Source organism: Prionailurus viverrinus, chromosome B4 (assembly GCF_022837055.1).
Source record: "Prionailurus viverrinus isolate Anna chromosome B4, UM_Priviv_1.0, whole genome shotgun sequence".
Lineage (NCBI taxonomy): Eukaryota > Metazoa > Chordata > Mammalia > Carnivora > Felidae > Prionailurus > Prionailurus viverrinus.
Genome location: NC_062567.1, coordinates 135,995,330 through 136,020,348, shown reverse-complemented (window position 1 = coordinate 136,020,348; position 25,019 = coordinate 135,995,330). Strand labels below are relative to the sequence as shown.

The window sequence follows — 25,019 nt, the reverse complement described above, 5'->3', positions numbered from 1 at the left end:
CTCCAAGCCAAGCAGGGACCCTCCCCGCTTGGTGACGGTCCCTCCTGTGCCTCAGCGGACACTGCAGCCAACCACGTCCCCGCCGGCTGGCCCAACGAGAGCCTGGCTGGGAGCGACAGTGAGGAGCCTGGTGACAAGCCGCGCCTGAAGGTGGAGACCAAGGTCAGCGTGGAACTGCACCTGGATGAGCAGGGCAATCACTGCAGCGAGTGCCCCCCAGACCAGGAGAGCGGGGGCCCGCCGAGGCCTGCGGGAGTGCCCCCCAACCCGCCCCCTGAGCAGAGAAAAGGTACCTCAGAAGTGGAGAGGGCCCCGTTGTCCCCAGGAAGCCTCTCCTAGCAAAGGGGCGGGGCGGGGGGGGGGAGGGGGATAGGGACGAGGACCGGACAGAAGGGGGACCATCTGGGAGGGGGTGGGATGCAGGCGAGGACCGGGACAAGGGGGCTGGGGGGGGGGGGCGGTGTAGGTGGGGGGAGGCGGTGCAGGGAGGGCGGGGGCGGGGTCCGGGAGGGGCTGGGTGCAAGTGGGGAGAGGCAGAGGGCAGGTGGGGGCAGGGCGGGGTGCAGGCGGGGCAGAGGCGGGGCAGGGGCGGGGCAGGCTGCAGCTGGAGCTCCGGCAGGGTCCTGGGTCCTGGCCGGCGTGGGGGCTGCGCAGAGGCGGCCACTGGGCCCCGCCGCCTGGCGCTGAGACCCGAGGAGAGAAGGGCAGGGGCTGAGGGGTGCGCGGGTGGGTCCGCAGGGACCAGTCCTCCCGGAATCCCCGCATCCGGCAGCGTCAGCCTGAGCGTGACCCTCTCAGTCTCCGCACCAACAGGCATCTTGAAAAACAAAGTCACTTACCCGCCGCCGCTGACCGAGAAGAGCCTGAAGTCCCGGCTCCGGGAGAAACTGGCCGAGTGCGAGCAGAGCCCCGCGCCATCGCGTTCGTCCTCCCTGGGCTCGAGTGACGGGGCCCGCGCCCCCGACGGCGCCATCACCGTCAAGAGCCCGCGCCGGGAGCCGGGGCGCGAGCACCTCAACGGGGTGGCCATGAACGTGCGCGCCGGGAGCGCCCAGGCCGCCGGCTCCGACTCCGAGTGAGTAGCCTGGGCCTCGGCTGCGGGGCTGCAGGAGCAGCCCCCAGCCAGCCTTCCCTCTGTCCCTTGTCGCGGGACAGGTGTCCAGTCCAGAGAGGGGCGGTGCTCAGGGGCCCAGGGGCTGCGCCTGGTACCGGGGAGGGGAGGGGCCTCTGCAGGGGTCAGGACAAGTCGGCCCCAGAGGAAGCGGACTTCTGACCTGGTGGAGGGCGCGGGGGCTGGCTGCCGACATTGAGGCCCTGTGGGGGCCACAGTGGCCAAAGCCCCCAGGGCCTGCTCAGCCCTGAACTTCCAGGACTTCAGACTGTGCCGGACCAAGCACTTTCTAAGGATCTTGTCCAGCTCGTTACTGCCCTGTTTTGTGGTCGAGGACGCCAAGGCTCTGGGGCGCCCCTCTGCAGAGGCAAGGAGCTGGGATCTTGGCCTCTCCCCGTAGCTGCTCCCTCCCACAGACTCCCAAGGGAGGAGCAAAGACCGGGAGTCAGGTCCTCTAGAACGGCTCTCTTCAAACAGAAAGAGTTCGGTTGCTAACCTTGACGCCCCACGCTCCGCGGCGAGGCTGGCTGTGTGGACGCTCAGACGGGCCTGGCCCTCCGGGCGGCTCAACCAGCCCCCTCTCCTGCCTAGTGCAGCTATGTCCACACAGGAGCTTGCCCTCCTCGGAGCCCCCGGGCATCCCCTGTCCCCTGACTGGGGATTTCTGCTCCCTGCCCCCTGTGGGACCTCGGCCCACCTGCTGGCTTCTTCCCACGCACAGAGGCAGCAACGAAACCTCAATCTGAACCGTCAGGAAAGCGGGACACGAGCCCAGCGCCTCCGTCCAGGCCCCTGTGCTGCGTCAAGACACCCTTGGACCTTGGAGCCCAAGGGACCACGGGCTTTCCAGTGAAGCAGGCCCTGGCGGGTCCCTGTGGCGGCAGCCCCCTGGCTGGTGTGACGGACGGTCTGGACACAAAGCTCTGGGCTGCCCCCAGGGGCTCAGGGCCCAGCTGACCCCTGACAAGTGCCAAAGGCCACAGCCACAAGGAGGCGTGGACTCCCGGAGGCTGGCACAGCTTGGTCCAGACCCAGAGCCGAAGCCGTGCGCCCGTGGGCCAGGAGAGGGCCCAGGCAAGAGCTGGCAGGGCCCGAGCTGGCCTCGAGGGAGAGGAGCTGCCTGGCCTGGCTGGCTCTTTGCAAAGACACCCCTCGTCTTAAAGCAAAGGACTTTGCTTCGTTGAAAAGGTGTAGATGCTTCTGTATATTTGTATGGAACTCTGAGAAGGCGAAAGCCTGTGTGTATTTTGCATTTGTACGGATTGATACTGAGAGATCTGCAGAACGACCGCTATTTTTTTACACAAGGGAGATCGTACGGTTGTACTTGAATCCGGCACGCATCGATGCAGCTGGTGTCCCAGCCGATCGGAGGCGGGAAGTGCGTCGGGAGGGAGGTCGCCTTTAAACAGAGGCTCCTGCTGCTGCTTTCGGCCAGTACGCAAGGACTGTGGGCATTACACGCAGCTGCCTGAATTCACACACGTCTGTTTTCGAGACGTTTGCCATCAGCTCCCAGCTGCCTCGACGGTGGTGGATCCGAGACAGAGGCAGGGTGGGACTCCTGCAGGTGCCCCACGGCTGCCCCCCACCCCCGGTGCCCACACCGGGGCCCGCTCTGGGCCCTGCAGGCCTCCCTGGCCCCCTTCCCAGGCCACGTGGTCCTGCAGGTGGGGACTTCTGTTCCGCTGCTCCTGTCCCCAGTGGGACCTCGGCGTTCACACGTTCCCGATTCAGACGGAGGTGTGAGGTCTTCCAGGAGGCCACGTTCCTTCCTGCCAATTCTCCAGCTCTTTTAGACTCTGAGGATCTGCGGGAGGGCTGGGGCCCCACCCCCGAGTCCGACCAATTGCTTCATTTTGCTTCAAATGGCCAATTGTGCACAGGGACAAAGCCGCAGCCACACTTGTCAATGGTTACCAGGCTGTTTTTTGGAAGCTCATACCGAGGATCGGCTGGGGCCGTCCCACTGTGGGCAGTTGGCACAGTGCGGCCCAAGGGCTGTGGAACCGGGCCCGGAATCACTCAGACACGTTTCATTCCTTTTCTTTGTTCTTTGAATCAGGCGCCCAAATAAATTACTAGCACAGCTGCTTCCAGATACGAGAAACCATAAGACATGCTAACATCAGGTGACTTCCACGGCCCAGTATTCTGACGGAAAGGAGGGCGCTGCTCACGACACCAGGGACCGCATACGTGAGACCAGTCTAAGGCCACGCACTTCACACCCGAGGGAAACAGCCCCCACGGTCCACAGGCTGGAATGAGTGATGCGCCTTAACAGGTGAGTGGCCTTTTGAAGACGGAAAATGATAGCATCAGTAAGTGTTTACCACCGACGAGACGCCTCCTACGTAAAGGACGTTTTGACATTCGCGAGTCTGAACACCCACCTTCACACCATCACGGCCTCTTCTGCGACTCGGGCCCTTTCAGGTGGTTTTTGATTTGATCAGAATTGTTACCAAAAACCAATGGTCAAGTTTTATTAAGACAGGAAAAACTGTAAACCTATTTTTGTGACTTAAGACTTTATAAGAGATGAGACACTGGAGATTTTTTTAACAAATGTCTATTTATTGTTCAGAACACTGGAATCGCAACAAGAGTCTGCAATAAATTAAGATTTTTGAACATGTGCTTCTGCCGTGCTCATCTCCCCCGTCCCCACTGCCCTGCCCCCCTTCCTGACGCGGCTGTGGAAGGGACCTTGGACAGGAAGCCGAGGACAAGCCGGGGGAATGGGGGAATGGGGTGGGGGGGGGGGGGGAGGCTGTACTAGAACTTTCTGTCCATTCTCCTGACAGAACTCTGGACGAGCTGGCCCTACTTGGGGTTTCCTGACATCTTTAAATCTAGCTCTCACCGTGTGCAAAGGCACCAGCCCGGGGCCTTTCCCTCAGGATCCGTGCACGTGGTGGGGGTGACAGGGCCTGGCAGTGAAGTGCCCACTTGGCAAAGAGGCACAGGGGGGAACACGTGTCCTACTTCTCAGCCCCCACCCCTCTGGTCTGCCAGGGTCTTCTGAAGGTCACCTGGGGGGTACAGCCCTAGAGCCTGCTGGCCCCCAGGTGCGCGGACAGGGCAGTAGGAGGGGCCAGAGTCCCAGCTCAGGAGCTTGGCCCGATGGCGCCCCCTGGCCGACAGCTGCCGCTGAATCTCTGAGGCGACACCAAGTGGCCTTCCACAGAGGGCCGGTGGCCTCAAGGGCACAGGGAGGGCGGGCAGGGCCCAGCAGGGGGAGGAAAGCACTGCCAGCTGGAAGGCTGCCATGCGCCTCAGGTGAGGCCTGGGTGGCCCGAGCGGCAGCGGCGGGTTTGCGCCCGTCCCCCACTTTCTTCCACCGGCGGCCGGCAGGCTGCAGATCTGGCCCCGGGCTGATGAGACAGGCAGCGCCTCCCTGCGGCCTGTGCCCAGGGCGCTTCCTCCCTCCTGCCATTTCCGAGGGTCGCCTTGCACAGAGCAGGGTGGGCCGGTGGGGCCTTCTCAGAGCGGCCACAGCTTACAGCTGGGTTCATGGGCAAGAGGCCCAGCCAGCAGGGCAGTGAATCAGGGGACCCGGGGGCCCAGGCAGGCTCCGTGCTGTCCCCTGAGCAGGCAGAACAAGGGTGGGGTTCCGGTTCCGGCCTCCCCGCCACCGCACACCCAGCGGTGGTCCGCCTTCTGGCCGAGGCCGAAGCCCCACCTCTCGGGACGCACTCCTTTACCTGGATCACGGGATGGGTCCCAGACACCCCGGGGCAGGCCCACTCCCCTCTTTCAGCCTCGGGAGCCTCCTGCTGTGGGGGGAACCTGGGGGATGGGCCCGGAGCTAAGGGTGGGGAGAGGGCAGACTCAGGCGGGGGCAGGTCTGAGGAGGCGGGACAGTGGGGTTTCAGCTCTTTGGACGGCACCGCTTCCCTCATCAGGTGGTGTGGAGGGAAAACTCCGGGCACAGCCCCAGCACCCCGACCATCACCGAGGGGGGACCACTCTGGTCCTGCCTCTGGGAAAAGGGGCTGGCACCTCGCTCCCAGCCCCGCTCAGCGGCCTGGTCTTAAAGCCCCCCAACACTGCGTCACGCTAAGCCAGCCACAGGGCCCAGTGCACTCCGTGCCCTTTGCCCAGGCTGGCAGGGACATGGGGTCAGGCCAGAGGCTGGCCTCCCTGCAGGCTGCAGCCCCCACACCAAGGCTGAGGCAGGCGCCGAGCGGGGTGCCTGGCCCAGGCCTCCCTTCCCGGCTACACGGGACGGCGGCCCCTCTGCTCTGAAGCACAGCCGTCCTGACGCACACGGAGAACCGAGGGCAGCGGGACCCCGTCCAGACGCAGGTCTCAGTCGTCCACCCCCCCTCCTGACCTGCTACGCCTGACTTCCTAAATCCAACGGCCTGCCTCCTTCTCCAGGCCCACAGCCCACCTGGTCTATTCGCTCCCACCCATACCTCAGAGACCAGAGGGATTTTCTGCTCAAAACCACCCAGGCCTCCCTCCCGTTCAGAAGGAAGCCCACTTCTCACGGTAGTCCTCTGGGGCCCGTGATCTGCCTCAGGGGGAGGGGGTTCACACCCCTGGGACCCAGACCCAGGACTGGTCCTGTCCCCACTACAGGCCCTGAAGGGCGGGGCCACGTGACAACCTTCCCGGGTGCTTCTGCAGCACCATGCCTGGAGGGCTATGCTACCTCTAGTCTAGAACCTTCTGTCCATAGAAGACAGGGAACCACACTTCTGGCCCCCACAGAAGCTCAAAGCACCAAGAATGTGCTGGGTCTGAGGCCAGTGAGAGAAGGGAGCCCAGGCTCTCTGTCCTTAGCAGAGCAGGGGGCTGAGCCCTTGGGGCAAAGCACCAGGAAGCCTGGAGGGGGTGCTGCCCTGCCCAGGCCCTACCTTCAGGGCAGGCAAGCTGGAGGCAGTGGGGCCCAGACACGGCCGGGCGTCCCTAGGAAAGGCCGATCTCCTGCCTGACCCACCTGACAACTCCCCCACACCCCGAGGCAGAGCGTCTCCATACTTCCCACTCCCAAGGCCTGGGGCTGTTGCCCAAAGGAGCCCTTACTGCACAGGCAGCAGGCGAGGGGCTCTCCAGGACTCTGCGGTGATGAAAATGCCCCGGGGCCAACGCGTGTCTGTCGCCCACTCAGCACAGCTGGCTCTGAAGTTTTTATCGTCACTTGCCAAGCAGTTCTCGGCCCGGCCTGTGCCACAAAATACACGCACGCACGCACGCACACCTATGCTACGGGCTGAGTTGAGTGTGCCCCCGCCAAAACCGGAATGTCGAAACCCTGAATCCCCAACGCAACAGTATTAAGAGATGAGGCCTTCGGAAGGCACTTAGGTCACGAGGGTGGATTCCTGGCGAACGGGGTTAGTGTTCCTGTAAGAAGCCCCAGAAAGACCCCTCACCCTTTGGCCGCGTGAGGACACAGCGAGCGGTCGGCTGTGAACCTTCAGGGGAGGCTCGGCCGACCCCGCTGGCACCCTGACCTCGGACTTCCGGTCTCTGCAACCGCGAGGAGCAAACGTGTCGTTTGTGAGCGGCCCCGCCCGAGATGGCCGGTGCCAGCAGCCCAGACGGACGGAGACACACAGGCACGCGCTGGCTGCGGCCAAGCCCTCCTCCCTGGGACGCAGGCCCCTCAGGCCTTCCCTGGGAGGCAGCCAGGGCACCGAGCATTCTGCAGGGGGAGGGGGGCCTCTGGGCCTCAGGCCCTCACACACCCGAGGGCGCCCGTGCAGGTGGGGCTTGGCTCAAGTCCACCCCCACCCCCCCGCCACAGGGGAGGGAGGGCACGGTGGGAGCGGGGAGGTGGGAGCGGGGAGCGAGGCCTCCAACCCTCCTCCTGCCTCTGAACTGTCCGCCTGCCTCTCTGCACCTGCGGCTTCCACCCCCCAGGAGACCCCCGTCAGAATCCGTGTCCCAGACAGATGTTTTATTGACTGCTGCTGTCCCCGCAGCCTCCTCGGCCAGGTCCCCTGCGTGCCTGCAGGTGGGAAACTTTCCAGGGAGCATGAAAGAGCCACTCTAGAAATGGGGCACTTGGGACACACCCACTAGCCAGCAAGTCTTTCTGGCTAGAGCGCCGACTTGGAGAAGCCAGGGCTGGCCTCTCCGGGGCTCTCCTTGGCTCTGGCGGCTTTCTGGAAGCTCGGCCAGCCTGGAGGGAACTGGGGCCGCACATCCCACCAAGCTCCCCCTCGCTGCCCCACCCCAGGCTCTGTTCCTCCGTGTCCGCGCCCGGCGCTTGCCAGCAGCCGCGCCTCCTTCAGAGCGTGGGACCCAACCCTGGGCCGCTGCCCGGGCCATCGCTGGGGCCCTCGGTGGACACCCTGGACTTGCTCTTGCCCTTCTGGAGTATGTAGGCAGACGGCCCCAAGCGCAGGATTTTCCCGCTGCCCAGACACTCATCCCCTTTGTAGAAGACGGCAAACTGAAGAGGAAAGAGGCCCGTGTCACCAGCAGTGGGACCTGGCGCCAGATGCCCACAAGCAGCCACCAGTGCGGGGGCGGGGGAGAGGGGGAGGGGCAACGCTCTGCCTGCCCCTCCTCTGTCTCCGCCCCCACGGACCAAGACAGGGCAGCTGGGCCTCCCAGTGGCCAAGCAGGAGCAGCCCTCACTGCTGTCGTGCCTGGGGGAGGCGTGCCGGGCGCGGGGCTGGCCGCGGCTTCCACCCTCGCTGCCCAGGTGACCTGAGCACCCACACCCGCTCCGCACGTCAGCCCCCACCCCGTGAACTGGGTGCCCTGGTGGGGAGGAAGCGCAGCGCGTCCTTCCGGAGCACGAAGCCCACTGGCCGAGCCCTCTCAGCTGAGCCAGTCCTAACGCCCAGGGGCTCCAGGCCCCGCACCCCCAGGGGTCGTGTGAGGCCCCGTCCTGCCTTCAGCCGGGCTCCCCCCCCTCCCTCTGCAGCACAGCACAGGGCTGGGCGTGCCCGACTCACCTGTCCCGGGGCGAGGGCCCGCACGGCCTTCACGGCCGTCACCCACACGGTGCCGTCTTGATTGAGGGTCAGCACGCACGGCACTGTGTACGAGAGAGGGGTCCTTAGAGGGGGCACCGGCCTCTCCACGCGTGGTCTGCCCCAGGCCTCGCACCCCCAGGGAGGAAGGAGCCCCGCCCGCCGGGGCCCACAGGCGCACGCACCACCTACGGCCCGGCCGCCACAGCCGCAGCCCCTGACCGCGGCACCGACGACGGAGGCTAAGCCGGCCTCGAGCCTCCCGGTGCCGCTCCCAGGGCTGGCCCTCGCACAGGGGTTTGGAAGGGGTCATCCAACCTAACGGTGGGGGGGACCATCGGGCAGCGGGTCTCACGGTCTCACGGCCGCTGCCCTCAATTGGGCTCCCCTGTCTGAAGGGACCCTCCCGCTCAGTCACCTAGCGCCATCTGGTGGCGGAACCGGAAGTGGCACTCCATCATCTTGTCGCGGACCAGGGCGGCGGGCGGCTCCTCTGCGATCCAGTGCACGCGGCTGGTCCGCAGCAGGTCCCGGTACAGAGCCGGGTGGTCTGTCCGGGGGGCCTGCGGAGCGGAGCGTGCAGGTCAGGGCACCGAAGCCCCCGGCGGGGGCGCCCACCCAACCGCATGCCTACTGGTAACTGGGGCGTCGGCCACGGAGACTCGGGACCAGCCCACGGCCTTCCGGTCTCCGTTCCACACGGGAGGAGACCAAGGCCCAGGAGGGAAAGTGTCTCGTCACGGTCACACACGGCGAGCGGCTGACCACAGCACGCTGCCTCCAAGTTCACGCCTCGCTGCCCCCACCTGCCTGGCGCACGGGCCCGCCAGGCCGCTGGCTTGTCTTTCAAAAAGGTCACCTCAGGAAGCCCGCCACACACCAAGCGGCTGAGGAGAGAAGGGACAGGGCAGGCTCCCCGGGGCTGTGCTGGGGCCATCTGCCCCTGGGGCCCTGTCCCCACCCCCCCACCCCCCCCCCCCAGGCAAGGATATCCTCATGGGGACAAACGTCAGCTGATGACCCTACGGGTTTTTCTAAAAGCAAAACAGACCACTGAAATTTTACTCTAAAACCACTTTAATTCATACACGACCACAACCCCTGCCCCGGCTTCTATGCCTAACAGCTCTTCCTGGAAGGAGACACCCAGAATCAGGGGGCGAAGCCAACTGGCCTCTCGGCCGGTGTCTAAGACAAGGTCCCCCGGTTATGTGAGATGGCACCCCGCTCTCTCCGAGCAGGGCCACTGTCGGGGGGAGGGGCTACCCTGTAGGATGTTAGCAGCGCCCCGGCCTCCATCCAGCAGGGGACACTGCCGAACGTCCCGGGGTGCAGGGCAAACGCACCCCCTTTGTGAAGCCCTGCTCTGGAGCCCAGGGACGGGGGGTGGGGGGGCACGGAGGTCCGGGGCCCCGCTGTGGCACACAAACCGGTCTGGTCCTGGCTCCGCTTGGACCAATGACTTGCTGGAGCCTGGGCGAGCCCCGTCCCAAGCACTGAAGCTACCTGCTCTCTGTGGACCTTCGGGCTCTCTCCTAACAAACAGTATCTACACGTAGCAGCTAACGACACGACTGCCAGAGTGACCGGTGTATGGTAAGAGCCTGAGGAGTACCTTAAACAAACTCCTGGTACCTTGGGCCGGTCCCAGGAGGACGCAGAGGAAAGGCAAGGGTGGTCCGTCAATCACTGCCGCTCCGTAGGGTTTCAGCAGCCCTGCCTGGTCTCACACACACTGTGGGCTGTGCCACACACAGACCTCTGTCGCCTGCCTAAAAGGCCAGCCCGACTCACCACAAACACGTCACCCTTGGTGCCGTCCTTGTCCACCACATACCAGGGCTCGCGTAAGCCGCCTATCCTGGCTCTCTGGCCCAAAGTATACAGGAACCAACCTACGGAAATACAGTTTCTCAGGGGACTGGCACCAGCCCCCTCCCAAACAGCACACCCCTCCTAACCGGAAGGGGTGGAGGAAGGGGGACAGTCAGGAGGCTCCACGGACCACCGCCGAGGGGTAGTCCTGACCACACAGCTGAGCCCGTCCAGGCCCTGCCCCGCGCCTGGGTTAGGCTGTACCTCGCAGCCCGGGAAGGAGCCAATTCCAGCTGCTGGACCACCTGACCCGCGAGCAGCAGGAAAGCTCCTTTAGAAGGTGGACTGGGCGTCCTCCGGGCCCACGACCCCTTCCTGCCGAGCGTCCACCAGCCCCTCTGATGTACGAACCGCACGGGGGCTGTGGCATCCGGGCCGCCCCCGACTGCTCTGTGCACTCCCCCATCCCCACGGAAAAACATCACAAGACCAGATGGCCAAGCCGCCACCCCCTCCCTCCCTCCTGAGGGGATCACAGTGCCCCGGGCCACCGTGCTGGAGACGGGCAGGCAGCACCCTGCAGTTCTGTCCCCAGCAAGGCTGTCACCTCCACCTGTCTCCGCTTGGGGACGTAAAAGCCCACCCCCGACAGGAAAGTGAAGCCATCTACCCAAACTGGGGCGGTGGATTCCAAAGAACCACCTGTGAGACTGGCCACGTCTGAGCACCAGCCCTTGCCCCCCACCAGGTCAGGCACGCTCTGGGTCAAGACCTACCTGGCCATCCAGGGCCCGAGGGCTTTTCTGGCTCCAGGGCACAGACCCACCACTCACCAACCCAACATCTGTTCCCCCCTCCCCCTGGGCTGTGAATGCTGGCGCCTGATTAGTCGGTCGCAGCCTCCCCACACCCACTCTGTGCAAGCTCACGGTGCCCCCCTGAAAACGCCTGCGCATGAGCAAGCAGCACCCCAAGTGCAACACCGCTGCCTTATGCGGACACCCTCTGATCCCACCTCTTCCTTGTTCTAGATCTGGAAGCTCCTACTCTGGAATCAGTCGATCACACTTCTTTCACGAGGGTGGAATGTTTTCCTTTCATACAGATAATTCCACGTGCAGGGACAGAACACCTAACCGGAGAGCGAAGTCTTTCTGACTCGGATGGCACCCCTCTCTGAGCCGCAACGTCTCCCGGCCACAGCCGCCACCACACTCCCTCGCTCACCCGCGACCCCCACCCACAGGCTTCTCAGACTCACGGGCAGATGTGGAAGGAATTACAGGCTTCTCGCCTCAATTTCCCACAGCGGAAGCCCGCCCCACGACTCGGGGAGTTTACAACAGGGCAGCCCGAGGCTGTGTCTCACCTTTATGTGTTCCCAGAACTCTATTGTCTTCTATGGAAATAAATTTACCAGGCCGAGGCTGCAGATACTGCAAAACAAGCACTTCCTTACTAACGGATCCAAGTCCAGAGCAGAAACGCGGGTCCACACTCACGCGTCAAAGAACACTCACCTGAAGGATGAAATTTTCAAAATTTCTTTTACCGACGAAGCAGATGCCCATGCTCTGAAACGAAAGGAGGGCCGTGCGTGAGGCGAACGAACAGGCAGCCGGCGTCCGCACGAGGACACGAGGACCAGCCAGGCCGGGAGAACGAGAGACGGGCACCTGGGCCTCGCCGGGCCCCACCGCCTGCCCTGAGCCTCGGCACACCTCCGGGCTCCGGGCCTGGCTTTCCTCGGCCAGCACCCACGGACACCAGTCACACCCACAAACAGACCTGAGGGGCCCGCAGAACCTCTTAGCCTCTCCTCTTAGCCGGGTCTTAAATAATGGACCCCCGACCCTGGATCTTATGAGCTCAGCGAGGCCGCCATCACGCCCACCCCTGGCAGGATTGGCCCCTGCGCGGCAGACGTCAGCCCAGCTGCCCCAGGAGAGAAAATGACAGGACAGTCGTGCGGGCCGTCAGACCACCGTCCGGGAGCCATGGGGGACACGGGGGCCAGAGCAGGACCCGGAAGTAGAGGGGGTGGGCCAGAAGCTGAAGCATCACAGCAGAGTCCGTGGAAGAGAGGACTCCCTCAGAGAGGCCTACTCCAGCACAGAAGACACGCTGGAACGCGCTCCACGCGGCTCCTGTCCCGTCACGGCTTTCTGGCCTGTTCTCTACGGTGCGTCTCTGCAGTGTGGCGCCCCCTCCCCCAGCTCCCACCACAGAGCCACACCCAGAAACTGAACAGGTAAACAGAGGAACAGAGATGATGGGTGGCGGGACGTGTCAAAGGATGTGGTCCCGGGAAGGGACAGTCATGCTCGTGCCCAACCCTGCACGTCACCCAGTCAGACCGAGCGCACCGAGCCTGCGGGACCATCCCCTAGCACTGAACCTCCACCACGCTGCCCTCACCTTCACTCCAATGCATGGGCTCTTTCTTGCCTCAGGGCCTTTGCACATGCTCTTTGCACTACTGGGACTGTCTCCCCCCACCACCCTCTCTGTGACACTAAATCCTATTCATCACGAGGTCTTAGGTAAACGTTAACTCCTAGGAGCCCGTCCTCGGGTTGGGGTCAAGCCCGATCTAGTTAGAGCCCCCTGGTGTGAGGAATTCTCTTCACAGGATCCTCTAATGTCCTACACAGATGTTGTCTAATTTTACGGTGGCTTGTTTCGTGAAGACACCGTGTGCTCCTCACCCACCCTCATAGGCCTGGAGCACAGCACCCTCGACTGAGGGGCTGGACGAGTGCGGGCAGCGCCGGAGCTCTGGCCCGGGGCGTCTCGGGGCCTGGTCCTCACTGTGCCGCCCTCGCCCGGCAGGCTGGGCCAAGAGCACCCACTGAGCCACCACGGCTGCTGTGAAAAGCTGCCCACCCCGGAGTGGGGCCGCAGAGGGATCGGGGGCGGGGGGGGGGGAGAAGTCCCGTCTCAGTGGCCTTCTGAATGTGCACAGGGCCTCCCAGAGTGTGCGACCCCGCTCTCTCCTGACGTTAGAGCCTGGGGAGGACACGGGGCGGTGACCACAGGGCCCTGCTTCTCCCCAGACCGCGGAGAGGGTGACGCGAGCACAGCGCCCTCGACCCTACCTCTTTCTTCTGAAGCACATGATGAAGTCTATTCTCTGCAGCTATTTTCTTGACAAAATCTTTCGTTAATCCCCCCAGAGGGAAGAGGGTTCTCCTCAGGGCATCTTGGGAAACCTGGCTGAGAAAGAAGGTCTGGTCTTTAAAGCTGTCAGCTGCTTGCAGAAGCTTTACCGCTGCCGAGAGTAAAGAACAAAACAAGTTGCAGAAATAAAAATGATGGCACTTTGCTCTGAGTAACGTCTTTCCCTCTACTTGGACTCCCCCTGGCCTGTCAGAAGCAAAAATCAATACTCACAAGCAGACTACTAGAAAGAAAAAAAACACAGCAGACGATCACCATGGGTAAGGGGAGAAAAACTCTCCCTAATTCATCTACCATTAAAAACGATACAGGGGAGGGGCGCCCGGGTGGCTCAGTCGGTTAGGCGTCCGACTTCGGCTCGGGTCATGATCTCATGGCTCCTGAGTTCGAGCCCACGTCAGGTTTTGTGCTGAGCCCGGAGCTGCTTCGGATTCTGTGTCTCCCTCTCTCTCTGCCCCTCCCCTGCTCGTGCTCGCGCGCTCAGTCTCTCTCAAAAATAAACATTAAAAAAAAAAAAAAAAAGATACAGGGAAGGCGGATTTTATGCGATAAGGAAATTTATTCCAGTTCACACATTAGATGACAGTATTTTAAACGCCACGTGAAACCATTCTGAAGTGCTAAGGTGAACTGTCTAAAACACGCAGCCACGTGGGAGGTGAGTGGGTGACAGGACCCCCGGGCACCCCCCAACGTGGGGTCAGCTGTGCGGTTCCCCACACCGCCACAGTGCCGCGCCCCGGCTGCCCCCAGGCCCCAGGCCCCAGGCCCCAGACCGGCAAGAGTGCCTCGAACTCCTCCCCTTCCCTCAGCTCAACGCTTCCTGCTGAGAGTCACGCAGGCGTCTGTGCGGCGCTCCGGTGCCCCCACTAGAGAGAAAACCGTCTCTGGCTCTCAGGCAACGGTGCACAGGTGTGACTGACCGTGGCCCTGGGACCCCGCATCGGAGGCGGCCCAGCTCCAGCACTGGGCCCCATCGACCCGGCCCGGCACGTGGCGGCACTTCCACGACTGGGACCGTCAAGCTCCCGCTCCGAGGTTCAGGGACCGACGGGAAAAGCCACGCAGGCTACCGGTACACGGTGCCGAGAGGCCGCCGCCCGTCACCCCGAGGGCACGCTACCGTGTGCGACGGGCCCAAACACACGTGTGCCGGTCAGCCTGGCACAGCCACGTGTGGAACACGGGCTCTGTGCAGCTCATGTTCACCCGTGACCTCAACCCTGATTCTCACTTTTGCCGTGGAAAGTTGGACTCTCCCCATTCTACAGACGAGGAAACCGAGGCTGGGATCACCGGAGGGGTTCAACGCAACGGTGCAGGTGCAGGTGGGTGCTATTCCCTAGTTTTCTAGGCACAAAGCAACAGAATCAGTTGAAAATGAAAAACAGAGTTCGGCCACCCAGCCATCGGTAGGCACGCTCGTTTGCCTAACACTCCTTGTTGTTTCAAAACAAAACCCAGCCAAACAGCGTCCACATAAAAACCCCAGGACCTTGGAAGCAAATGGCATTTCCTCACAGTTTGGAGTTTTTTAAAACGAACTCAAAACCTAATGATTTAAAAAAAATTTTTTTTAATGTTTTATTTATTTTTGAAAGAGAGAGACGGAGCATGAGTGGGGGAGGGGCAGAGAGAGAGGGAGACACGGAATCCAAAGCAGGCTCCAGGCTCCGAGCTATCAGCACAGAGCCTGATGCGGGGCTCGAACTCACAAACTGTGAGATCATGACCTGACCTGAAGTCGGATGCTCAACCGACTGAGCCACCCAGGCACCCCTCAAAACCTATGATTTAAAAAAAACAAGTTGACAACCGTTAAAGCACGGACAGGAACATCTGGGAGATATGCTCGTGCCAGGAACCTGCGCACAACCCTGAACCTCACGCCCGTGGCCGGCCAACGGCGCCCCCACTTTGCACAGGTGAGGTAACCAGACACAAGGCCAGGGCCCAGGAGCGTGGCTCTGGGGGCCACCCGACCCCGCGCGCGCTCTCCCCAGGGCCCGGGCCCAGGCCAGGAGGCTCTATTCCAGGTCTCTGGGGCAACTAAGTAAGAATTCAATAAAAAGCTCTAGTGTGCCTAAAAAACACATGAAAACAAAGACACGGTCACGTTATTAAGACTACCACACGTTAAAATTACTCAACAAAACAGAGGTCAACGCAATCACAAGTTTCAGAGTGCCTGTGGCCTAGCAGAAAGGTCCAGACGGCTCTGGAAGGCAAACCGTGTTCTAGGAGACAAGTGAGCATGCCTGTTCCACGTGGAAATAAACCCTTCATCTACTCAGGACCCTTCAGTCCGTATTTACTCAGTGGTTCCTGCTGTGGCAAACCCGAGTGGTGGGGTCTGCGCTCTTCCCAGGGTGGAGCGGCTTCCGGAAGAGTGGCGGGGAGCGGCTGGGAGGGAGGCAGAAGACGCCTGTCCTCTCCCCCACGTCTGTACCTGAGGCCAAAGGCCCAGCACCCGGCAGACAGCAGTATGTGCTGGGCCTGCGCAGGCCAGGAAGGCGATCTGAGCGCCCTGTGCCGTGGAGGAAGAAGGGCTGCCGGGCAACAGCCAGCACCCTGGGGGCCCCTGCAGCACGATGGCCGTGGCCTTCCGACCAGGCCCAGAGACACGGAGGACAGAGCCCAACTGGGGCCTGGCACAGCAGGACGAGCGTAAGCTGTGGAGCCGGGCCGAACCGGGCTGGGATCCAGGTGTAATGCGGCGGGATTCTCACACAGAGTCGCGACCCCGAGGCTCTTCTTTCCAGGAAGCAGCTTTATTCCTGCCAGCGCCGCTCAGTTGGGTTCGTACCCAAAAAACGGAGCCCCGAACTCCACGTGGCGTAGTTTTTTGTGTGTTTTTGACTTCTTTGTCTCCCGTATAGGGTAACACACAAACATGCAGTCTGATTAAGTGATCTCACGTTACAAGGTCCTGAGGGACGATGCGGTCACGTACGTGTGTGGCCAGCTTGCCTTGGGGTTTTTTTTTTTCTTTCCTTAGGGAGGGGACCCTATCACATTACCACCAGAGGCACCCTGGCCAAATGACTTCATCCAAGCCTCAGTTTCCTCATCTGTGAGACGGGACAAGACTATCCACCTCCACTCTAAGAGGAGCCAATGGAACGTGTGCCTGTAACAGCCTGGGCTTGGGGGACAGGGGAAGGTGCAGGTCAGCAGGGCGCACGTGCACAGTGCCAACCCTTCAGCGCTCCCACAGCAGTGGAAACTTCTCACTCACATATGGCTCTGGGCCCATTTTGTCTCTCACTTCATGGTGACGTGAATTCCTCTTTTCTACAAAGAGATGTATGCCAGGACAAGCCAGCAGTTGGGCATTTTTCTAGAAAGGTGAAACTGTGCTCCCTCTAACGCAGATAAACTCATCTGCATACGTAATCTCTGTAAACGGATTTTCCACCGGCCTGAGCATCAGGCCCCAGCACCTGGGTCACACTGGATCCACACTCCTAAGTCTCGAGCCCTCGAGAACTTGATGGTAAGTAACGAGGCCTGTGAGCACTTCAGCTATCAAGCATCTGCTCAAATATCACGGGAACCCTCAAATCACTAGCACCCAGCGTACAGAACTGGGCTGCAAACCAGATTCAGGTTCCAGCCAGTCGGTGCCCAGGCGCCCGACCGGGACTCCCGCTGCCTAATCCCGGGCTCTGAGGGCAGACAGCCCTCTTGGTAACTGTACTTTTTCAAAACAAGCAAGCTAGTCTGGAACACAGAGACCTGGAGGGCCTGCTCAGAGAGCGACCCGTTGCTACTCTCCGAAACATTTTCCTCTGTGCACAAATACTTAAGGTCTGACCTGGGCGCTTTAACTTACCATTTCTAACTTCAAATCGATTTCTGAAAAGCCCTTCTGGCCTCTTAATGTGCTTCTGCTGAAAGACTTCTTCATCTTCCAGTGAGGTTCTGGCATAGTGACCTGTGGCGACCGCGTCTGCTCCTGTGAGGTTTTTAAAAACACAAGATCAAACTTCAGACGCGCAATGGCCGGCCGTGGCCTCCTGGGGCCTGGGGAGCTCAACGAAGCACGCGGACGCCGAGCCTCGTACTGGATGGTCTGCAGAGGGCCGCCTCCACACGGGGTCGGTCCAGGGGAGGGAGGCTCACCTTTAACTCTTCATTTAAACCGATACAATCTTGCTACAAGGTTCCAGTGCAGCTTTAGGAACCTGTGAAGAACCTTTAAGACCCCACAGTGATCGCACGGCCCACCAGATGCCCGGTCTCCTCACACGCTCAAAACCAAAGTCAACACACAATCCAGGGACCGGTCACACCCCCCCCGGAACATACTGGGGCTAAATGTCAGCCCCCCAGACGCGGCCCACCGGGGCAGGGCACGGCAGACGCCAGACCGTAGGCTCGTGGGCCGCTCCAGGCGCCTGGGACCCCAGACCTGCGCCCGATCGCGTCCGAGAACAGGCCGTCGAGCCTGCATTTCTCTCTCCTCACATTCAGTTCTGACGTTAGCCGTTCAAAGTCATCCGGACTTTTGGAGTCCGTTTCGCAGGCGTCATCGTGGTCTGTGAACCCACGTTCTGCCACCCCCTCGGCTGCGGTCGCTCGTACGCTCGATCCGCGAGCCTGCTCTGGGCCCACCTACGTCGCCACGGCAGTGCTGATGGGACAGAGAGGCCAGCAGTCTGGTGACACTACTGGACAGCCGGCACAGGACAGTCACGATAACACGTCCTGGCGCGTGGCCACGCACGGCAGGGTGAGCCGCCCGGGACAGAACGAACCGAGGGGCCAGAAGTGGGAGCTCCGGCAACAGCAGGACACAGGAACAGGACGGTGGGCGTCACAGCAGCAGACACGCAGACGGTCCGAGCAAGCAAGTGGGCATCAGGGCAGTTCACACGAAGGAAGAGGGGCGCCCCAACGGGCACACGGACACGAGCAAGGAGAACTACCAGAGTAGACAAGATCTGCAGGCCAGCCGTCTACAGCTGGCAGGGCCACGATGGGTTGTTTTCGAGAGGGTGCGTGTGTGTGCATGCAGGGCAGGGGCAGAGGGGGACAGAGAGAGAGACAGTGTCCCAAAACGGCTCAGACTCAGCACGGAGCCGGATGTGGGGCTTGATCCCGTGACTCCAGGATCATGACCTGAGCAGAAATTAAGAGTCAGACGCTTAACTGACTGAGCCACCCAGGCGCCCCTCGATGGGCTTTTACAACAGACCACCAAAACCTGGCTTCAAATCCAGAGAAACAGAGACCCAGAATCCAGAATCAGGTACAGACCCAGACCTGTTCTCAAGGCAGAGCAGAAAGCCATGAAGAAAGCCTGCTGAGAACGTCTCAGCAGGACTAGCAAAGAGGAGGACTAGCAAGAAACCAAACGCCGACTTTGCTGAGCTCTAACTCAGGCTCAGGAAACTTCTGCTAACTATAAGCACGCCTGGAACCGGTGCTGTTCTGAGCAGAACTGGACCTCAGCTCTCAGCCAGTGACCCTGTGTTTCCGCAGGATGTTCTCAAGTTCGTGGCTCCTGAACCAACAGCACAGTCCTCGCACCCACGCGGTCCACGGTGAAGACGCGCGCTCTCTACCGTGCGACCCTGTCATTTGCATATTGCCAGAAAGTTCTTTCTTACTCGGTGAGATAGAATATTACTGTTTTCACCGCTTCCTTTCCTTCTGGAAGTCGAAACTGTTCACGAGGATTTGGCTGCTGACTATCTCTGAAAACCTTGTGACTTTAAAAAGATTAAATGGAAATAATGAAATTACTTACCGAGATTATCCACAGCATAATGGAAAAAACAGCTGAATTTGATATGCTTGTTGCAAACTATGTCAGGATTGGGAGTCCTTCCTTTCTCGTATTCACTTAAAAAATCACTGGAATAGAAAAAAAGACTTTTGTTTCTGAGTGCGAAACATTCCTCAAAAAAAAAATACATCTGTTAAGTCACTTGCTGAACTTGGTTTCTCCTTCTCTTACCAAAACCATAATTTTCCGTAAAACAGGAGAGCTTCGGTATACGGCCGTTTCCAGTATTTTCATCAAATATTCCTTTAAAGCCGGGGGCACTTCCCGTCTGAATCTATGACAGTGAATAAACCTGGACAGAAAGTCAGGTATCACCGGCCACTACGGCTCAGCGGCCGTTCTGTCTCCCCAGAGGCTCACGGGGCGCGGGGGAGGGGAGGGGGACTGACCCAACTCCAGCCTCCCGACTTCGCCCACAAAAGGCAGCTCGAGTGAAGAACGTGCCGCAGACAGCGTGGGAACGACCTCATCCAGAGCGACAACCGGGGCTCTACTAGCTATTCCACTAGCGGCCTGGCGACCCAGGGCCCTGGGCAAACGTGCCAGCAAGGACCTCTCCCACGTGGCTGACACGCTCCCGAGGGGCCCTGGGGGCCGCCAGGGCAGCGGCAGCCCAGCTGGACTCCTGTTCTAACCGTCCGGCTGCCCGGACACAAAGACGGTTCGGCAAGAGCTTCGTGTCTTAGAGCAGTCACTTCGGGAGGACCACGTCCGTGTGTACTCACGCGACAGGTTGTACGGTGGGCAGGTGGGACCGTGTCGCTCCTCACTGACCCACGACGGTTACAGACAACAACGCTGACCGCGAGGGTCACGTTATGAAGACAAACTAAGAACCTGCACAAGGTCCCAGTCACACGCGCATCTCCAACCTCGGCAGGCGAGGCCGAGCCGTGTTCCTCCCGCCTGTTACTCCGCTCGGAACGGCTAAAACTTGTGTTGCTCCGTACTTCTATTGTTTTAATTGCTAGAAAGTCGAGGGTTTTCCTTTTTAATGTTGGTTTATTTTGAGAGAGAGAGAGAGAGAGAGAGAGAGAGACAGCATGCACGAGCAGAGGAGACGCAGAGAGAGGAGGAGAGAATCCCAAGCAGACGCTGCGCTGTCGGCACAGAGCCCAACGTGGGGCTCGAACCCACAAACCATGAGATCATGACCTGAGCTGAGATCAAGAGTCAGACGCTTAACCGACGGAGCCACCTGGGTGCCCCCGAAGTGGTCAAGCGTTTTATTAAACCGTAAACTAGTTAAGGTGGAATCCATGCTTTACTCTCTTACATCCACAGCCCCCAGAACATTCTCTACGTAACAAGTATCGAGTGAATGTTAAAGGGGTTACGCGTTTACGCTGGTTTATGAAAGCCATGGGAACCATTCCCCAAGCGGTGTAACGGAAGACAGGTCAGCGGCATCAGCAAGAACCAGAGTGGAGCCTGTACAGGGGGAGGGGAGAAGCCCTGCCTGCACCCCGCGAGGGAGACGGCAGGAGACCCCTGAAGGCCAAGTGGGCCTCGGACAGAATTCAGAAGCCTCTGAGCCAGAGAGTGCTATCTTTATGTCCCCAGAGGCGGCACTGAGCCCAGGACAGAGCAAGCACCTAAAAATCATTGTTGGGATTGTTATTAGATCTTTTTTTTTTAAGTTTTATTTATTTAAGTAAGCTCTACACCCAACGTGGGGCTCAAACTCACGACCCCGAGATGAAAAGTCGCACGCTCTTCTGACCGAGCCAGCCAAGCACCCCTGTGTTAGATTTTTAAAGTCTGTGTGTGTGTGTGTGTGTGTGTGTGTGTGTTTCGTGTTTTCAAGAGGCAGAGTGGATCACCTAATTCTTTTTCCCAGAAGCCCCCGATCCCTGACGCGCACGGGAACCACCGTGTGGCACCTGTCAGGCAAGACCCCGGCCTTAGCTACCTTCCCCTACGTCAGCAGCAGAAATGACTCAAGGTTCACGAAGGCGTTAAAGAGACTTCTGGCAGGTGGCGTGATAAGAGCCAGACTGCTCCGGGACCCAGGCATGGCCTCTGACGAGAGCTCCCAGGGCGGCTGAGGCCTCCCACGCGTGGCCTCTGCCACCAATGCAAACGGCACTGCCCGCGTGTCTCCAGTCTGGCCACCTATGGCGCGGCTTCCCTGGGAAGGGCGGCACGGCACGCGAGGAAGCCTCCCGCGCCTCTGAACCGCACTCACCTGAACACGTCATTCCAATACTCCTTCACGTAGGACACTTGATGGAACGGGATGTCTAGGATCTGGCAAACTCTGTAAGCATCTTCACAGTCTCTGTCGGCAGTGCAAACCCCGTGTTCATCTAGCGAGTCCCAGTTCTTCATGAACACCCCCGTCACCTGGTAACCTGGGGAAGGGAGGAGGCACAGATCGGAGTCCATAATCAACCCTGGGTGAAAAGGCAGCGGCTTCTGAGCTCCGAGCAGCTCCCCGGCGGGCCCCCGTCCCACACCACACCACCATCTGCTGGTTCGCCCAGAGATGTCTGCTTTGCTACAAGGCCCTCAAAGTGACTCATGTCTTAGCCCAAGACACCTGACTTGCCGGCTGGCTGAGATGCTCCCACAGCACTCTGTAAAGGCCTCTGACATCACAGTGCATGGCTGGACTGCAACTGTTGCCCAGCGTTTACCCCCAGGCAAGCAAGATGGTATATTTGCATCTTTGTGTCCCCCCCTCTCCCCCGCATCAGCGCGATGCACGCCCAGCATGCGGGAGAGGCTCGTCAAATGAGTCATGAATCAGAGAGCAGGAACTCAACTTTTTTTTTTTAATGTTTGTTTATTTTTGAGAGACAGAGACAGAATGCGAGTGGGCTGGGGCAGAGAGGGAGGGACAGAATCCGAAGCAGGCTCCAGGCTCTGAGCTGTCAGCACAGCCGGACGCAGGGCAGGGCTCGAACCCACAAACCACGAGATCAGGACCCAAGCCAAAGTTGGACGCTTAACCCACTGAGCCACCCAGGCGCCCCTAGGCTATTCGATAATAATGCTATACTAACTTTATCTTTTATGACCCAGTTTTTCCTTTTCTGTTGTAACAAAGTACCCAACCAAATGCTGGAAAGACCAGCTTAGGTGAACTACCCAGGTGCCTGCCTTGCAGGAGAAATGTTTCTTTCTACACGGGTAGGCTCAATGTAACAAAAGCCAGAACACATGACTACAAAGAACAGAGACTGGATGACAAAGCTTTGCCAAAACTAACCTACAAATTTGCAAGACCACCCCCACCCAGCTGGTTAATCCGGTTAATCTGGCCCTCCCCACTCTGCTTCCCAGAGCACCTGACTCCCTTCTCTCTCTCTCTCTCTCTTTTTTTTAATATTTACTTTTGAGAGAGAGGGAGAGCACAAGTAGGTGAGGGGCAAAGACAGAGAGAAAGAAAGAAAGAGAGAGAGAGAGAGAGAGAGACACACACACACACACACACACACACACACACACAGAATCCAAAGCAGGCTCCAGGCTCTGAGTTGTGAGCTGTCAGCACAGAGCCTGATGCGGGAGCTGAATATGCGAACCGTGAGATCATGACCTGAGCTGAAATTGGACACGCAACTGACTGAGCCACCCAGGCGCCCGACTCCCTTCTCTTATAGCTCATACCACACTGGGCTCTGTTGGGTGTGCTCCAGTCAGCCCCCTTCTGCAAATCACTGAAGCATGGAGCTCTTCAAAGGGCAGGGACTACATTTCGTCCAGCCTGTCCCAGTGCCCAGCAGTGCCCATTACAGAACCAGAGCCAAAAAAGGGCTTGTGGAATGGAGAGAGCTCCACGCATCCCATTCACACCTGCATTCCAAGTGCCCAAAAAGGAAAGGCTCACAGCAGAGGGTGCACGAATGTCACTCTAGAACTCCACTCATCTCTAACCTCATCTGCCTGCTCATTCTTCCCTTGGAGACGGAACCCGCTTACAGGGGCACCAGGTTCAGGCACTCTAGGACGGGACCTTAGCGCTTCACCCATCCTGAACTTTCCAGAGGGCACATGACAGCAAGTGCACCTCCAACAAGACCAGGAGAGCCCTTGATGCCAAGGAGAGGACTGAGCTCTTCCTTTGCTGAGTCCATCAGCTTCCGGCACTGAGAAGGAAACCCCAGGAAAGGCTGCCATATGAAGTGGAACAGTCTGGATCCTGGCGGGGGGGGTCGGGGTGGGGGGTGGGGAATGACCTTCCTGAAGAGTAAAACTGTGTATCTGGCCTGCCCACGTCACTCAAAACATGTCACACACGTCATCAGGGACCTTCCAGGGCTCTGCAAGTCTGCCCAACCTAAAGTGCCTAAAATAACATCTTAACCAGGGCGCTACCTGCTTCTCTACCCTCCTCTCCCTCCACCTCCCTCTGGCCAACACTGCCACACCTCTGACCTTTTGCCCCAGCTGTGGACTCTGCCAGAAGCACTTACCTCCACACTGCAGGCCCCCAATTCTCTGCTTAGTGAAACCCTAGTCTTCCTTCTTCAAGCCTTGCCTCAAACACCATCACCCTCTATGATGCTTTGATTTTCCCATTCTCAAGTTAGAGATGTTTCTATTTAACACCTTCAACTATGACTTTCACAAAACCTACAGTTATTAGTGTGTGCTAATAACCACTGCTGTTTTCTCAATGTCTGACATGTGCTGGGCACTGGGGTAAAGCTTCTGTATTTGTTAAATGCTTCCACTAAGCCAGTGAGGTAGGGTTAGCTCCATTTCATAGAAAAGGGGAGCTTAACTAACGTGCCTGAAGTCAGGAACCCCTCATTCATCCCTGCATTCCAAGTGCCCAGAATGAAAGGGCTCACAGCAGAGAGTGCACGAATGTCGCCAAGTGGATGAGGTCTCACAACAAGAAGGACCACACAGATGGGGAATTCAGCTCATCTCGACTCCCGACCCCGGGCACTCTCTAGACGCCAGCAAGCAACGCCAGCACCCTGGCGGAAATCTGTCGCGCGATGCACGGCGAGCACCGACGATCCGCTGACATCTCGGCACACGCGCTGAGGACCGCGTTGGCACCTCGAGGGCAAGGGCCTGTCCGGCGCGGCCCCTGGGCCGCGGGGGTCAGCTCGCTCAGGGCCGCCCGCGGCCTCCCAGGGTCAGCGCCGTCCCCGCCGCCGTCACTCCAGGCAGAGGGCTCCGGAGCCGGGGAGAAGCGCGGCCCCCAGGGTCAGGATCCCTACCACTGGGTCGGTAACCGGGCACCCCGTGGAGGGTGAGGGGCCGGGAGCCGGCGTCTCCGAGGAGGGGTCGCTCACCTCTCCGCCTCAGCAGCAGGGCGGCCACGGCGCTGTCCACCCCGCCGGACAGGGCGCACACGACGTGCCGCGCCACCTGCATCCGCACGCCGCCAACCTCCCCAACAGCAGTCGCCGCTTCCGCGCCGCGCCGGAAGCCCCGCCCCCGCCGCGGCGTCGCAGACGCGGCCCGGGCGGAAACGTGTGTCCGCGCGCGACGTTCCGCCCTTTGCCCGGGCTTCCGCTCCTGAGGCCCCGCCCACGCCCCCTGCGCGCGCACCCTAGCTCGGGCTCGCTGCCGCGGCTGCGTGAGCTGCTCCGGGGCGGGGCTAGCGTCTACTTCCGGGTGCACCAGCGGACGGGCTGGAGGCGGGCGAGGAGACGGGGGGAGGGGAGGAGCTGGTTTCTAGGAGAGGGCAAGTGATCTCATCTAAATTCAGGAAGATTCTCCTGGGTGCCCTGCGCAGAGGACGAGCTGGGAGCCTGGTTAGGAGGCGTGACAGCCACCTGGGGAAGAGATGTACTTGCAGGTAGAATCTAGCCCTTGCTGCGCGAATGGCTGTGGGGGGATGAGAAAGACCGTGGAGGACTTGATGTTTCTCTTCCCGGAGGAGGGGGTGACCTGCCTGGTCCGAGTCAGGTGCCTGGGGAGAATCGGCTGTTCTGAACGAGTGCGCACGGGAGCGCACGCGTGGGGCAGCCGGGCAGAGGACCGGTGGCGGGCACATTTCTGGAGGACAGAAACAGGAGAACCCGGAGACATTCGCTGGGCCTAAAGGAAGACAGTGGGAAGGCAGAGGGGTGAGGGTGTGGTGAAGGCAAAGGAAGAGGACCGGATTGGAAACCTGAACGGAGCAGGGCGGGCGGAGAGCCTGTGAGAGCGAAGAGGTGAGGTCACACCAACCGACACATAGAACCACAAAGAATGCTTCTCTAAC

The 25,019-nt window shown here is 60.3% G+C and overlaps 2 protein-coding genes across 6 annotated transcripts in view; one reads left to right on the top strand and one right to left on the bottom strand.

Moving 5' to 3' along the window:
- CELSR1 (cadherin EGF LAG seven-pass G-type receptor 1) overlaps nucleotides 1-3,748 on the top strand; it is a 138,528-nt gene extending 134,780 nt beyond the window's left edge. The window contains exons 33-35 of one of the 2 annotated variants that reach the window (XM_047865869.1): nucleotides 56-289; nucleotides 814-1,075; nucleotides 3,177-3,748. In XM_047865869.1, coding sequence (XP_047721825.1) covers nucleotides 56-289; nucleotides 814-1,075; nucleotides 3,177-3,237 — 557 coding nt within the window. In that variant the 3' untranslated portion in view covers nucleotides 3,238-3,748. Of the gene's footprint in view, nucleotides 1-55; nucleotides 290-813; nucleotides 1,076-1,832 lie in introns of both variants that reach the window. The other variant, XM_047865870.1, reaches the window with a different exon arrangement.
- Nucleotides 3,725-24,224, bottom strand: TRMU (tRNA mitochondrial 2-thiouridylase). 4 transcript variants are annotated; one of them, XM_047865872.1, is made up of 11 exons: nucleotides 24,103-24,224; nucleotides 21,033-21,198; nucleotides 18,806-18,912; nucleotides 16,886-17,008; nucleotides 12,969-13,141; nucleotides 11,391-11,444; nucleotides 11,240-11,306; nucleotides 9,850-9,950; nucleotides 8,474-8,618; nucleotides 8,038-8,120; nucleotides 3,725-7,526 (listed from the first exon to the last, which is right to left on the bottom strand). In XM_047865872.1, the coding sequence occupies exons 1-11, from the start codon at nucleotides 24,182-24,184 to the stop codon at nucleotides 7,362-7,364; spliced, it is 1,266 nt and encodes a 421-aa protein (XP_047721828.1). In that variant the 5' UTR covers nucleotides 24,185-24,224; the 3' UTR covers nucleotides 3,725-7,361. The 4 variants fall into 4 exon arrangements, with proteins under 4 accessions (XP_047721828.1, XP_047721831.1, XP_047721830.1 ...); XM_047865875.1 differs by lacking the exon at nucleotides 24,103-24,224 and adding an exon at nucleotides 19,016-19,136 and having other exon boundaries at nucleotides 12,969-13,082; nucleotides 21,033-21,122; XM_047865874.1 differs by lacking the exon at nucleotides 24,103-24,224 and having other exon boundaries at nucleotides 12,969-13,082; nucleotides 21,033-21,168.
- Nucleotides 24,225-25,019: the final 795 nt, after the last annotated feature.